Source organism: Trichogramma pretiosum, unplaced genomic scaffold, assembly GCF_000599845.2.
Source record: "Trichogramma pretiosum strain Unisexual culture from Peru unplaced genomic scaffold, Tpre_2.0 scaffold83, whole genome shotgun sequence".
Lineage (NCBI taxonomy): Eukaryota > Metazoa > Arthropoda > Insecta > Hymenoptera > Trichogrammatidae > Trichogramma > Trichogramma pretiosum.
Genome location: NW_019641663.1, coordinates 408,388 through 423,287, shown reverse-complemented (window position 1 = coordinate 423,287; position 14,900 = coordinate 408,388). Strand labels below are relative to the sequence as shown.

The following is a 14,900-nucleotide window of genomic DNA, read 5'->3' as shown; positions in this document are numbered from 1 at the left end:
CCGTTGCTGCCACGGATTCTCTCTCTCTCTCTCTTTAATTTCTCGAAATATATCGAAGATATATAATACAAACGTTAACAGGGCACACGGCTGCAGCCGTCGCTCTGAATTCAACTCGAGAGCGACTATATACTACTACTACTACTACTACTATATATACCCGACGTCTTACACGGCTGTCAATTTCATGTAAATGTACGAACGAGATATCCGAACATTCGTGAATCGCGTGCATCAAGATCGGGTTAACTTCGACTCGCTCTCGCTGCTTTTACACGTGTCTTGCGTGGGTGGGCTATATTGTGTGCATCGTCTGCGCGCAACTCTCTCTCTCTCTCTCTCGCAAGACATAGCGATGTCTTACTTTGTAAAACGGAGTTTAGCCGCACGGCGCTCGCGTGTATGGCATGCTCGGCGATCGGCAGCTCGATTCGAACTTCGTCAATGAAATTAACCGAACGAGACTTGGCGCTGTATGTACACGGTTAAAAAAATTCAGACTATATGAATGTAGAATCGAAAATTGAAATCAAAGTGATTTTAATCAACTTTTCTGAAACTTCTACTATATTTCAAATCAGGGAATCACTTCTCAGTAAATAAAGCAAAATGGCCAATGGATAAACATGAAAAATCTTGCTAACCTCCGCATTGACAAAGAAAAGTGTTTCGAAGTACACGAGATATATTATAAACTTTAATTAAAAGTATTCAGAATTATAAGAGTCATGAAAAATAAGACTTTTAATGTGTCGAGTGCTGTATTGATTTATACGGAGGAGCTAAGAGAATGAACATTGCATTTCTTTTCAAAAACCTTTAAAAAGCAGTTTATACTAAATATTTTTTTCACTTTTCTAAGTTAATTTTTTGTTTTATTTTCATGAGTATTTTACATTTCAGTTATGTGATAACTGCAATTTTTCATACGCGAATGAAAAAAGCTAAAGGAATAAAAAATTTTATAACAATGTTGATTTGTTTTTAATCGATACGTTTGACTTTTTGATGTAATTAACTTGAATATCGGAATTTTTTCAGAAAATATCAAAGAATTTTTATAAAAGAAAAAAGTTCTACGAAGGATTATTTCGGTTGAACTTTGAAAGCTGGGATTCAAGCAAGCTCGTTTTTAAGGGTATTTCAAAGCTGTTAAAGAAAATTCTCAATCAATTTTTCGACGGTTGGTGAGTTTATAATATATTTTAATACATTTTTCATGTAACATTTATATAATTGTTTATATAATATATTTAGAGTGTTTTGTTTTTTTACAAAAAAGCGTTAATAATTATAAAGAATGCAAGATGATAGTTCAATATTACCAGTTATGGTAAACTTTTTCTCTATTTTTAACATTTTTACAATGTCCATGGTCATCCACACGTATTTTTCTATTGACAATTAAAAAGTGACACATAAAATCAGACTAATAACCATACCGTGGTTTGCATCAAACGCTAACATACAATTTTATAAAAATCAACAGCACGATTTGTGCTATCGTTATATTTACAATTTTTAAGATGTAAAATTAAAAAAGGTTACGGTCAAACACCTCGCCTTCCATCCCCAGATATCGAGCCAGCCATTTCGCATATTGTATATAAATTAAACCCGGTACAATCAAAATTGCATAAATGCGAATGTTTTTTAGAAATTCGAAGACAATATTTTCTGCCAGGCTACCCGATTGGAGCCCAGTACTTGATTTAATCTCAGAGAATACTTCTTCTGTTTTTCCTTGAATGAAGAATTTGTATAAATTTGACAGCAAATTCTTTGTCCATGGCTTCGGTGGAGTACTGAAGTCTCCAACAAGGGCACAATCTGAAATAAACAAAAAATGATTGCTTTGATCTTAAAAACTCGAGTGACATTTCATTGACACGACGTACTTGTTTCGAAAACGCAACGTTTTTCCTGTCCTCTTTGCCTCCCGGAATGCCAAAGAAGTCCGTCCGAGCATCGATCGTCCTCGATTTGCACCACCAGTTTGTGCTTTTGATTTGGTTCGAAGGACCATTCGTCGTAGTGGCACAAAACGTTTACTCCAGCAGGCACACTCGAAGAAACGTAAATGTCGTTCTGAACAGAAAGAAATCGGTACAACAACCAAAAAAAAAAAAATTCGTACGAAGAGAAGAAATGTCGAAGATCGAGTGCGTACCAGGTTTAATTTACATGTACTACTATGTTCATTGTAACTTATTTGAGGGGGAATTTCTACGTATTGCGTTTTTCCGTAAGGTTTTAGCTGGTACTCGTGGTCGACCAGATATTTATGACTCTTATCACTGATTACTTTTATCTTCATAGCGGCGTAAGTCTTAGGAATTTTAGAAACCTCGACCTTAATCGACACCGGAAACTTGCCTCTATTGTAGTACGAAAACATCGAGAAAAATAAATCATTAGTTAAATGTTCGTTTTATACTTTTTTTCATATTCGATGATTTGTTTCCACTTACTGTTTGGTTCGCGCAGAATAGTTTGGATTTCGTTCGATCCTACATTGGCCTTGGATTTTGCCAATGGTAGTCATCACGTAATCGGTTTCAACGATCTGTCTCGTTGGAACGATCATTTCCCCGGAATCCGTGATAAAACCGAGTCCGTAGCAACCGGTAAACGCGTTCCTGAACAGTAGATCGAGCTTGTATCCCTCGTAGTCCTGTAATTTTATCGTTTTCATCACTTCAATCGATTACACGTATATAAATTTGCAACGTACCGTCGAGTTGCAGCTCTGACCGGAAGGCGGAAAATTATGATCGATCATATAATTGTACTCGCCCGTATCCAGAGCTTCTTCTCGCGGGCAGATGGTCAGTTCGCGACTGAACGTCTGCGAGACTCGTTTCCGTTTGAAGACGTGACGGTCGCATTCCGCGTCGTCGCTTATGCGATCATCGACCATCAGAACTACTCTGTAACGACAGCCAGCTTCGGGGTGCGTATCGAAACGGACTCGCAAGACACCTGAGACGATGAAAATATGGTTATTTTTTCGATCGACGGGTCTCGTCGAGGGGCGAAAAGATTTTCACAACGATTACCTGCTTCGGTGCCGTTCGAGCCGATCGAGGTCAGTGCCGTGTAATTCACCCGCTTCGGTATGTGCTCCGCGCCGCACAACCGACTCGTTCCGCTCGGACTCGTGGGGATATCTTCGCATTTGAGATAAGAGTGCTAGGATACACGGACAAAAAAAATTGAATCTCAATTATCGATTTCACGTAGATCACGATGGATGATACTTACGTCGCACTGATGAGCAGTCAGTGAAGTCGTCAAGTGTAAAAGTAAGTAGGCGAGGGTCAATTTACGTATCAACGACATGATTACGTTTAGGCGTACAGTTGGGCGAGATCAATGCCGACGAGCTGATTCTAACTGAACGATCGTATCCGTTCATACTTGGTTCAAACTCAGATTCCAGTAGAAAATCCCCTCTCGCGCTAGTTCGTTCGGCTATTTATTTACGATAGAATTGTACGCGGTGAAAGCTAAACAATGGCTGTTATTGGGTAAACATTGACCACGATTGTACATCATTCTCCGAAGATTCGTAATTCTTTTAAAGCGACAAATTTTTTCGAGATCGATCGATACTTCAATGAGACGCTTAACAGCAGTAATTGCCTTTTTTAATTAGCATATGTAACAGTAGTAACTTACTTACTGAACTCACCAGGATTCTTCTCATTGGATTTATTTATAAGTTTTGAATTAATATAATTATTATTTCTTTCAATTTTCACTTGATTTACATCTCACTCGACGTGAAAAAATGACACGATATTTAAAAATAATTATTTATATTGAAGGAGTTTCAAAAATAAATGCTTCATGTTTCCATAATAGATTACATAATAACATAGAATACATAAAAAAAGACATGCAATGATAACAATGCACACAAAATTAAATTCATGGGATATTAGCCACATTTTGTTTACTATATAAATAAAAATACTTAACACTTCTCGACGTTTATGGGAGATGTATATTGAAAATTAAAAAAGTACATTGTGCACAAACAAACGAACTCTAGAGGTAATTTAGTATACTCATATTCGCTGTGAATTTTAGTTGCTGAGTTTGATGTTATACGTAGGCATCATAGAGCTTTTTAGAAAAATTTTCAGTAGAACTTTTGGATAACGATATTAATAATTTGATTTTTAGGCTAGATTTGCCATTCACTTGCTTTTATATCAAATTCGTTCGTTTAAAATGATTTAATATTAATTAATTATTTATACCAAAATGAACAAAAAGGAGTTAATTCGATACTACAATTCAAACATTTTGATTGAAAATCTATGTTTTTATTTTGATTTCGTTTTAACGTTAATTTCCCGAAAATATATGAAAACACAATTATAATTAATTCCAACTTCGACCACTAGATGGCGAGTACCTTTGTTTGTAAATCCTGCAAGTGGCAAAAGGAAAATAAATGTATAAGTCAGGTTTTGAAAAGTACATTAAAAATTTCCTTCGCTTTTACATCAATTTCAATGTAAAAAATATTTTTAAACAGTGACATGTTATACAAGTGAGCCCGGCGACCGATTTCCGCAGCGAGGATAAATCCATTCAGATTATATTATGCAGTGTCCAAAAATTGACACACATTTGTAAACCCGAGCTCTTCGCCAGAGAGAGAGCGAGAGAGCGAGTGACATGGAGGCTACATCGTGGCAAGGGGAGCATTAATACGCGCGGGAAAATAATTTAGTGCATTCGACGAGCTCCGGGGCGTACACACATACGCACACACGCGCAAACCTCGAGAGCGAATTTCAAGCTGACACGTTAAATTACTGTGATAATGCGCGCGTATGTATGTGTGTGTGTGTGGGTACGTGGAAGCGAATGCGGCGTGCGTGTACGCACGTATACCAACGCGGAGGAACGTTGTATATATGTATATATACGAAGGAACCACACGAGGATTGCAATGCGTCCGGAGCAACGCAACAACGACGTGCGTGCATATACGTTTTCTCTCTCTCTCTCTCGGTACGACAGCAAATGCCGCATATTCGACGACGCCCGTGCACAAACGTTGTATTATTATACGTACGTACACACACACGTACACAGACGTGGCGATAATGAGTATACAATTTACCATCGTCCTTCGTATACGCGCATAATATAGCATCGATCAACGTGTAGCAGAAGCAGCGATTTTCCTCCTCTTCCCTACGTATACTCGGGCACGGTGCCTATATACACAACTACTACTACTACGACGAGAGAATTGTTATTTCCGGTAGTATACGAGTAACAATGATATGCACGCGTCGTTGAGTGCAATCCCTCACTCGACCAACGCACTCGTATACAGTAAATTGATCGTCTTTTGGCCCGCGCGCACACGTGCAAAAGTAAAATTTTCGGCCATCGCAGCCCACAATAGCGCTCGCGTACACGGGAATTTCCGTGCTAAGAAGCGACACCCCCGCGTGTATAGTAGTATAGCGAGCAGTGGTAGTACGAGGGAAGATTTATTGCGAAACGTGTAATGCGACGAGCTTGCGACGCGCGCAACACCGTCGTCTCGCGTGTGTTACTGCTGCTGCTGATGTTTTTTTCTTCTTATTTCGTGTTAAAAATTATGACAAGGGCGAGCGAGCTGAAAAAAAGGGTTATATACCCTAGTGCGCGCGTGCGCGCAGTGTGACAAACGATCGGACGATATGAAGCAGATTTTTCGTTTTCGACCTTTATATATATTATACGAGAGTCGAAGTAAGAGGGCGAGAAAAATATTAATTTGTCACCTTTGGCCCCATATACCTCTCTTTTACCGTGTACGTGTAGGTGCCTTCGATACGAAGAATTATTAGTTCTCGTCGTCGATCCAATGAGAGAATTGGAGCAGAAAAATAACAAAAAAAAAAAGCAAGCAAGCACGAGGGGGGCTGACGTTTCGAAATAATAACCGAAAACGAGCGCGCGCGCGTGCAGTTCGCTTTCTCACCCTGTATATATATATAGATAGAGATGCACGGCGACTATGAAACCAGATTGACGCGCGGGCCAATACTGTTTGCATTTTTATTGCCTTTTTTTTTGACTAACGATGGGAAAATTTGATGAATGCCACGATGAAAAAGGTGGAAAGAGAAGGAGAGCGCATAGAGAGGACGAGATCGCAGTTAGTAGATACGGTTTGAAAAAATTACAGATGCTACCTGAGTGGGGGCAAAAAATTTTCATAAGCTGCCGCGAGCGAAACATTTTTTCTTTTTTGTTGCTTTTTATTATTTTACTACCATCCACTTTCTCGCTATCTATCTATATACATACGTACGAATGAGCCACGTTTGATAATTGGATTTCCACCTCAAACAGAGATTGAAACAAAAGCGAGAGGAGCGAGTGGATAATAAGAGAACCGATTGTGTAAACGAATCAGCGGTTTTCCATGATAATGTGCGTACTTTTTTTTTTGCATTTTGTCTCCTTTAATACTTTTCTTTCTTTCGTTACACGAGTAGTCGTACGTATTATTATGCCGATCAGGGCGATATCCGCGCGTAATAAAGAAAATTATCCGAGAAATAAAGCAAGTGTATCCGGCCGGTGTATATATATGTAGCAAAGTATCGAGCGCGCACACCGTCGACAAGGCGCGCTCTCGTACGTGTCTTAATCATCTGGTAGTTGAGTCACGTAGCCTTATCTTTGGCAAGTACAGCCTCGATACTTAGAGATTATTTATATAGAGAAGAGCTTCTATCTGCTGCTGCTGCTGCGGCTGTTACCGAGTTTTCCCTGTAATTTCGAGACTGTGTGCGTGAGAGAGAGAGAAAGAGAGAGAAAGCCACCACTGCTATCGCGTGGTTAGTATTGAAAAACTTGAAAAATTGATCATTAGGCGTTTCTTTTTGCGTTCGGAGTGAAACTTCTTTCGGTGTGTTGTGCAAGGGGCCTAAGCCTGAAAATCGACGATCCAGTGCGTGGCTAAGCACGTTCATACGTTACTATACAGTAATAGTTAAAACAGAAAAATATCGAGCGCATTGATTTCATCTCTGGTATTCGTCAAATTTCGAGCTCTTGGGTTGCTTGGCGGTTTCGTTTGTTTACGTTGACTCGTCAACATTGGGGTATGACCATACGTAAATACTATTATTGAGCCTCGTTGTAAATTAAGTTTGCCATATTATTTCAGAATGATAAAACTAGAGTCGGAGAGAACAATCAACAAAATGGAATCCAACGGTACCACCGACTACGCTGCCAAGTAATTATTAATTATCATATGTAAAAAATCGAATATTTTCATATAATTGTTCTAATTTATCGTTATTTTCAGAGTAAAGAAAGAGCCCGAGGATATGTCGCTTCACGAGGATGATGATTATCGAATAGATGACGATACTTTTGATACCAAAAGTTTTCAAGACGAATCAGTAAGTCAATCAAATGTATGTCAATATAATCTCGCAATCATTTGTTAAATCAAATATGTGCTTTACCTTTTATTACAGACTCGTATGTTTAAAAGCAGCCAAGAAACTCACGAAATTCAATCGAACCCCGAGATTGAGATTGAGATCGAATGCGTAGATGTAAAGCCGATTGTAAATTCATCAATACCTAAACGGTTAGATAATTGGACGAAAGATCACTTGCTGGATATTCAAGAAAGCAGTGATTTTGAAGCTAAAGACAAGATAAAAATAGAACCCGAAGATGCTGTGAAAGAAGAATTTTCGTATGATGATATTGATAAAGATATAAGTAATGATTGCGAAATTAACGGACAAAATATAAACATTGATCCTCAAGAATCAGCAAAAATAAATGAAAAGTCTATAGAGCGTGACAAGTGTTTGAAGAAATTTCCCAACAAAAGAAGTCTTAAAATTCACATGAATTCAGTGCACAGTAATAATCTGTATCCATCTCAAGCGTGTGAAAAGACATTTGGACAAAAGGATATTTTGAATGTCCATACCGATTCGATGCATAATAAAATAACTCATGCATGTGAAATATGCGGAAATGTGTTTAAACAAAGAACTTATCTCATTAGACATATCGATGCAATACATCGTAAAATCACTTACCCATGTGATATTTGCGGAAAGACATACTCATACAAGAGTCATCTCAAAATCCACATCGATTCGGTGCATAATAGTGTCAGACATGCATGTAATATTTGCGAAAAGTTATTTACACAGAAGAGTAATCTTAAAAAACACATCTATTCGATACATCGTAAAATCACACATGCATGTGATATATGCCAAAAGACATTCTCAGACAACAGTTATCTCAAAATTCACGTCGATTCGGTGCATAAAGGTGTCACATATTCGTGTGATATTTGCGGGAAGACATTCGGACTAAAAATCAGTCTCAAAAATCACATCGAGTTGGTACATAATGGCATTTCACATGCATGTGATATTTGCGAAAAGACATTCTCACTGAAGGGTAATCTCAAAATCCATATCGATTCGGTGCATAATGGGGTCAGACACGAATGCGATATTTGCGGCAAGACATTCGCACGAAAGATCGGTGTCAAAAATCACATCGAGTTGGTTCATAATGGCATTTCACATGCATGTGATATTTGCGAAAAGACATTCACACAGAAGGGTAATCGCAAAATCCATATCGATTCGGTGCATAATGGGGTCAGACACGAATGCGATATTTGCGGCAAGACATTCGCACGAAAGATCGGTTTCAAAAAACACATCGATTCTGTGCATAATAGTATTTCTTACGCATGTGACAAATGCGAAAAGACTTTTACGCAGAAGGATTATCTCAAAATCCATATCGATGCGGTACATCATAAAATCAAGCATGCATGTGATATATGCCAAAAGACATACTCAGACAAGAGAAATCTCAAAAGACACATCGATTCGGTGCATAATAAAATAACTCATGCATGTGAAATATGCGGAAATGTGTTCAAACGAAAATCTGATCTCATTAGACATATCGATGCGATACATCGTAAAATCACTTACCCATGTGATATTTGCGGAAAGACATACTCAGACAAGAAAAATCTCAAAAGACACATCGATTCGATGCATAATAAAATAACTCATGCATGTGAAATATGCGGAAATGTGTTCAAACGAAAATCTGACATCATTAGACATATCGATGCGATACATCGTAAAATCACTTACCCTTGTAATATTTGTGGAAAGACATTCACACAAAAGGGAAATCTCAAAACCCATATCAATTTGATGCACATTAAAAATAGTTGTGACAAATGCGGAAAAAAATTCGTACAAAAAAGCAAACTTTTTGCTCACATCGACGCGATACATAATCATGTTAAGCCTCACAAGTATAAATAATGAAAAAATCCTTTTTTCATTCTAAACATTCTTCAAATTTTAATCGAATTATCAATGATGTTACGCAAGCATGTTATATTAGCAAACATTTCTAATGTTAAAAAATTGTTTCAAACTTATATTGATTAGTCATCTAACTTATGAAAGCAACGAATATCTAATGAATAACAATTGTTCTGCGTGAAACGTTATTGAAAATAATTGACTCCGATTTAATTTGTTGAGATTGAATTACTATCGGTAAGACACGAATGAAAAATGTAACATTTACAATTCATAAAAAATTTGAACCTCTATAGTATATTTTCAGTGTCAATTTTATATTTTGTATGTTCCAAATTGGAATAATGTAAATCTAGATTTAGTTATAAGATTAATTTTAATTAATTTTTTAATGTAATCAGTGGTTTCTCATTTTGATTCAATAAATTCAGAAATGACACGTATTCATGCGAACAGCGAAAAATTGTCTGAATTCATTGCTAGCTTCAAAGACAGTCATGAAAGGTCATTCAATAAATGTCAAAGAGTACAGTAGTAGTCTAAGAGTTGTGAATTTGTAAAAAAGAGCGTAACTTTTGCAAAGCATTGCTATACGTATTCCGTATACCCAAATGTGTCCTTTTCGTAACGCGAACGAGGTCAGCGCTCGACGCTTTTCGTATCATCAACGCGAAACTGAATTATAAAATATTTCTTCCGTTTACTTTGTATACAAGTGTATAAATATACAACGCGCAACGTTACGCATAAAGCGACGAGTGTCTATTTTGTTTTTTTTTTTGTGTCGTTCATCTTTCCCACCGCTGACGCCGACTCACGGTCACAAAAGCGCAAGAAAAAAAAAGGAAGGAGAACGCGTGACACATAATATCAAGGCTAAAGAGAAAAGGGCCACACGCGCATTGGGATGCGTGAAAAGCTCGCGAGCCCCGCGCGAGTGTGTGCGTGCGTATACGTTTGTGCGGCACGCGCGTTTGTGCGCCTCTTGACAATATTTTAATATTCCTGTTTGCGGCAAACGTATACTCGAGACATTAAAAAAAAAAAAAAAAGAGAGAAGAAAAAACGGCCTGACGCTCGTTAACAGCCGGTGAGAGAGAGGAAATTTTATCTCCTAGTCTTTAATGTATACGCGTACACAAACACAGGCTATATTCGCGTTATAAATGCGAGTCACAGAAATGATCCTGTCGCGACAGAATTAAAAGCAAAAATGGCATCGTACGGTGTGTGGGTATAAAATTTAGTTATATAAACCAAGAATAGATTTAGTTACAGCGAGCGAGGTACGATCGCGATTGACCTTTGGTCAAATTTCGTTCGCTACGTCCTCGATTTTCCAGTTGTTTTTTTTATCGCTGATTGTTATATCCAACTTGAAAACGAATTTTTATAAGCTCCAAGTCGTACCGAAATACGGCTGCGTAAAAGAAGCTCAGGATCTCCATGAAAATCGTAAACCGATAACTTCTCGTATTCTTTACAATCGAGTCAATCACTTTTCTTAGTCTATAAAATCATATTGCAACGTCGGCTAACATTTTCACTACGGATATAATTATTAAAAATATTGCTGCGTAAAGAGTCGACCTCAATAATTTTTTTCTAAAATATATCTAAAAAACACTAAACTATTACCGAATTATAATTAAAATACTGTATATAAAGTGCCATTGTTTTTTTTAGCGAATGCTAACATATTTAATGTTGGGAAGGTATTCAACGCTTGAAATATGTAATTTTACTGCCATTTTTATGTTAAATATTCCAATGACACTTATCGATGGCGCATTGAAAATCCGCAAGTGTCAAAAAAATTTCCGATAAGTATTTATACATTTTTCGGTGCTATGTTCTACGAATTTTCGCTTACGTTAAGTAAGTTTTAATTCTCGCGTACATTACTATGTTTTCAAAGCTTGATTTCCTTACTCTAAAGCTGCTTCTCACCTTTAGATATATATTCAAAAAATTCATAACAAATATTATTTAACGAATTAACGCATATCGATATGTGTGTGTGTGTGTATTAACGTAATACACGCAGTCCCCGCCGAGAAAGAGCGAAAGTATTTTCGGAATTCGGCCGCGAGTCCCGACCGACTTGCGGTACCCGTCGGCCGGGGTTTTGCGGTTTTTCTCTCGCAGCACCAAACAGGCACCACCGCACACAGACGAGACGCAGTAAGTACTTTTCTCGTTTAGGCTTTATCCTCGAGCTTGGCTTGGCGCTGCGGTTATCAGTTCTTGTCTTATACACATTGTATACGTATGTGCATGCCTCCTCCTCTGCTGTGCATATCAGAAATTCTCATTTGAGAATCGGTCCTCGCGAGAAAAAAAAATATACACGTTTTTTGCGTTATACTCGGTGACCCAAAACTCCCTCGATACTTACATTGATTCGTAAATCTCTCGGTGAAGCAAAAAAAAAAAAAAAAATTAACACGAGAGGGAAAAAATATATATATCGAGTCCATAAAAATGATGCCCTAGCACGAAACAACGCCGATGTTTACGCGACGTGTACACACACACACACGCGCGCGCGCTGTCTCTCGTATATGGCGTCGGCGTCGGCGGTGGCGGCGGCAACTCCAAACTGACAATTTATAGCCAATCACGTTGATATGCTTTTACTCGATCGGCACGAGCTCGCGCGCGAGCTTTTCTACGGTTTTATCGATTTTTCTTTTGCACCCTTTACGCATACATGTACTGCGCACAAAACAAAAATAAATAAATAAAAGGAACTTATCAGCGATCCAACGATATGTATCGCGTGAATATTCCGTCGATCCCGTTCACACGTATACACATACCTATTCGTGATATAATCTATAGGACGAAACATCACGGCTTGTGCTTGTACATCCCATTTTGCAAATAGAGAAGTAACATTTTTTCGAAGAAAAGAAGGGGAGTTACTTGAACTTGATTTCACTCAGTTATCAGTCAATAAATTTAGACAGCTTAACAGTATACATTTTATTTTATGAGCCGTTTGTATTAAAATTAAAACCGACTCAGTAACATAATTTTACGTGAACTTTTTGTTGAGTATAATGTATCAATTTTATTTTTTCCTCATAAACGGGACAATTATTTTTAATGCAAAAATGAACAAGTTAGATCAGATCATTAATATTGATTTGAATAATTTTATTGAAAATAAATTTTTTAATATTGATTTGAATTTTTTGTTTCAAGCCCTCAAAAACCGTATGAAAAGTAAATTTTAATTGATGTCAGCGTTCTCCACTAGATGGCGATTGCCTTAACCTACAAATCCGCAAGTGACAAAATGAAAATGATTGCATATATGTTCAAAGCAGGCCTTCAGCAGACAGATAAGAAGGCCATTAAAAAACGTACAATAAAAAAAGAAAAATAAACATACAACATCGCGTCGTTGCAGCCGCTCGACGTTGAGTGCAAGAGGCTATTGAATATTAAACGATCTCCCCGCGTCGAAGCGATTTTCGGCTTTTATAATTGTTAATAATTCAGAAACAGCTCAATTATGAGCTTTAAACCGGTCGACGTGTTCGCGCATACATATCGAGTCGATCAAGCTGGTATAACACTCACGTGTGTGTGTGTGTGTGAGCGAGCTCTCTAGTGCCTGGATTTTGTACAGCACGTATATAGATAAGCGCGAGCCCCGACGCGTATTGGGATTTTCTCCGGCTGTGGTGTATACACGCTATATACACACACCTGCATCATGTCCTATAGCTGTATAAACGAAGAGGCGCGTCAGGAGAGAGAAAGCCCCGAGCTTGGCGGAAAATAGATGTGCCAAGCTCACACACATACACAGACCGTGTTGAAGCGTAAAAGCATTGCCTTGTGAATCGGAATTAGTATATAGAAAGGGATTCTTGTCCGCGTCTGACGCGCCGAGCTGATGCTGACGCCGCTGTTGCTGCATCAGCTGCATTATATACATCGTAGCTGTATAGTACACGTTGCGCGCAGTGCACAGCACTTTTCGCGTCCGACAATTAAATAAGACGCGCGCTCGCGAAAAAACAGCTGCTAAATATTTTATACGCGTCGAACGAGAGGATTGAGATCGATAAATTTGCACGTGAAAGAATAAATAATATACACGCGTATAAGTGCTAAACGTGGCTGCTATATACGCAAGGGTATTATATATCGGGTGGGCGTTTATTTTTATGCTTTTTGTGTGTGTGCATGTGCGAGTCTGTTAGCGCGCGTAGAAGAGAGAGAGAGTTGCAGGTCAAAAAGCTCTTAAGACGATTGCATTTCGTCGAGCAGTAGGAGTGAGGAGCGAGGCAAACGACGACGAAGGAGGCGAGGTAAGCGTTAGCAAAGACGAGGCAAGAAAAAAAAGGGGCAGTAAGGTACGAAAAGAGAGAGAGAGAGAGAGAAAAGAAAAAAGTCGTTACTTTTTATATACGTATATATAGCTATATATGTACGTATGTAGCGGCAGCAGCAGCAGAGAAGTTTTGGGGCGGATGCTTCGATGCGTTGTATAGCCATTGCGCAATAGCCCGGATTGAGTGCCGTGTGTACGGAGTGAGCTTGTGCGGGTGTGGGTGGGTGGGTCTGTGTGTGCGCGCCACACGCAAACTTGCAGCGGCGTAAACTCCCGGAAAAATCTCCGCCACTTTTGTCTTTTCGGTTTCTCGGCTGCTGCTGCGCCAGTAGTCCCTCTCGCACAGCAGCAGTGGCAGCTCTCCTTTTATATACCTTTTTCCCTTTTTTCTTGCTTTATTTTTTTTTTTTTTTCGGAGTATTTTAACCTTCGCGCGTGCTAGTTCACAGCGGCGCACATACACGCACGCACTCGAGCGATTGAATGGAATCGCTTCAATTAAGAATTGGCAAACTGCGTACATATACACTTGCTGTATATTATGCGCATTGAAAATTCATTCAAAACATTTACGTTAGCGCGTCGCGAAACTTTGCGCGAGATACACACACGTCGTGGTCGCGCGTTAACGAACGTAACCGAAAAATCATTTCCAAAATTTTATATGCACAAGCAGCTGCGTATAATAGATGTTTACGTGCGAACGACTCGTACAACAAACGCAGCTTCTACGACTCTGCGGTCATTATATTTCCCTTACACGATTTTACCCAAAGTTGTGACCCTCGTCGCTTGTGTGTCCGCGTACGCTTGTATGCGGGTTTCCGAAAATTTGCAAAACTGGAGACTGTAATAATTTCAATGAAGCCGGTCCGCCGACCTTAATGAGGGGATGCTGCTCGCGTCCAGGTGTGTGCTCGCGTCAAAGTCGTACGACTCTTATATGAGTAAATCCCGTAAAATTTTAATATTCGACCAAGCGTGACAGGCCATGTCGTTATAGTATGCAACTTTTGTCTCCTTTTAAAGGAGGCTCCAAAACGAGTTTTTGAACCCGACATCGTTGCATAATTTAGTTTACGTTATTTTTTAAAAAATAATCACCAAATCCTATGTACTCAGAACCTTTGTAACGTTTTTTTTAATAATAATGGTCATTTAATGGACATTATTATTAAAAA

At 38.6% G+C, this 14,900-nt stretch overlaps 2 protein-coding genes across 3 annotated transcripts; one reads left to right on the top strand and one right to left on the bottom strand.

Annotated features, from left to right (window-relative positions):
• Positions 1 to 1,224: 1,224 nt before the first annotated feature.
• Positions 1,225 to 3,420, bottom strand: LOC106654730. The gene is made up of 7 exons (XM_014374731.2): positions 3,265 to 3,420; positions 3,060 to 3,192; positions 2,735 to 2,982; positions 2,472 to 2,674; positions 2,171 to 2,378; positions 1,899 to 2,088; positions 1,225 to 1,830 (listed from the first exon to the last, which is right to left on the bottom strand). Exons 1-7 carry the CDS (start codon positions 3,340 to 3,342, stop codon positions 1,535 to 1,537), a joined length of 1,356 nt encoding a protein of 451 aa, XP_014230217.1. The 5' UTR covers positions 3,343 to 3,420; the 3' UTR covers positions 1,225 to 1,534.
• A 3,269-nt stretch (positions 3,421 to 6,689) lies between these two features.
• Positions 6,690 to 10,072, top strand: LOC106654848 (zinc finger protein 260-like). Of its 2 annotated transcripts, none has more exons than XM_014374925.2 (4): positions 6,690 to 6,863; positions 7,196 to 7,267; positions 7,340 to 7,436; positions 7,515 to 10,072. In XM_014374925.2, the coding sequence occupies exons 2-4, from the start codon at positions 7,197 to 7,199 to the stop codon at positions 9,363 to 9,365; spliced, it is 2,019 nt and encodes a 672-aa protein (XP_014230411.2). In that variant the 5' UTR covers positions 6,690 to 6,863; position 7,196; the 3' UTR covers positions 9,366 to 10,072. The 2 variants fall into 2 exon arrangements, with proteins under 2 accessions (XP_014230411.2, XP_014230410.2); XM_014374924.2 differs by having other exon boundaries at positions 6,690 to 7,130.
• Positions 10,073 to 14,900: the final 4,828 nt, after the last annotated feature.

Bases quoted from the DNA above. Each gene is read 5' to 3' on its own strand.
- LOC106654730 (XM_014374731.2), bottom strand. From the start codon at position 3,342: ATGTCGTTGATACGTAAATTGACCCTCGCCTACTTACTTTTACACTTG. The intron at 2,983-3,059 runs GTAATCGTTGTG...TCATCGTCTCAG, and splicing joins CTCGAACGGCACCGAAGCAG to GTGTCTTGCGAGTCCGTTTC. The intron at 1,831-1,898 runs GTACGTCGTGTC...TGTTTATTTCAG, and splicing joins ACGTTGCGTTTTCGAAACAA to ATTGTGCCCTTGTTGGAGAC.
- LOC106654848 (XM_014374925.2), top strand. From the start codon at position 7,197: ATGATAAAACTAGAGTCGGAGAGAACAATCAACAAAATGGAATCCAAC. The intron at 7,268-7,339 runs GTAATTATTAAT...CGTTATTTTCAG, and splicing joins ACCACCGACTACGCTGCCAA to AGTAAAGAAAGAGCCCGAGG. The intron at 7,437-7,514 runs GTAAGTCAATCA...CTTTTATTACAG, and splicing joins AAAGTTTTCAAGACGAATCA to ACTCGTATGTTTAAAAGCAG.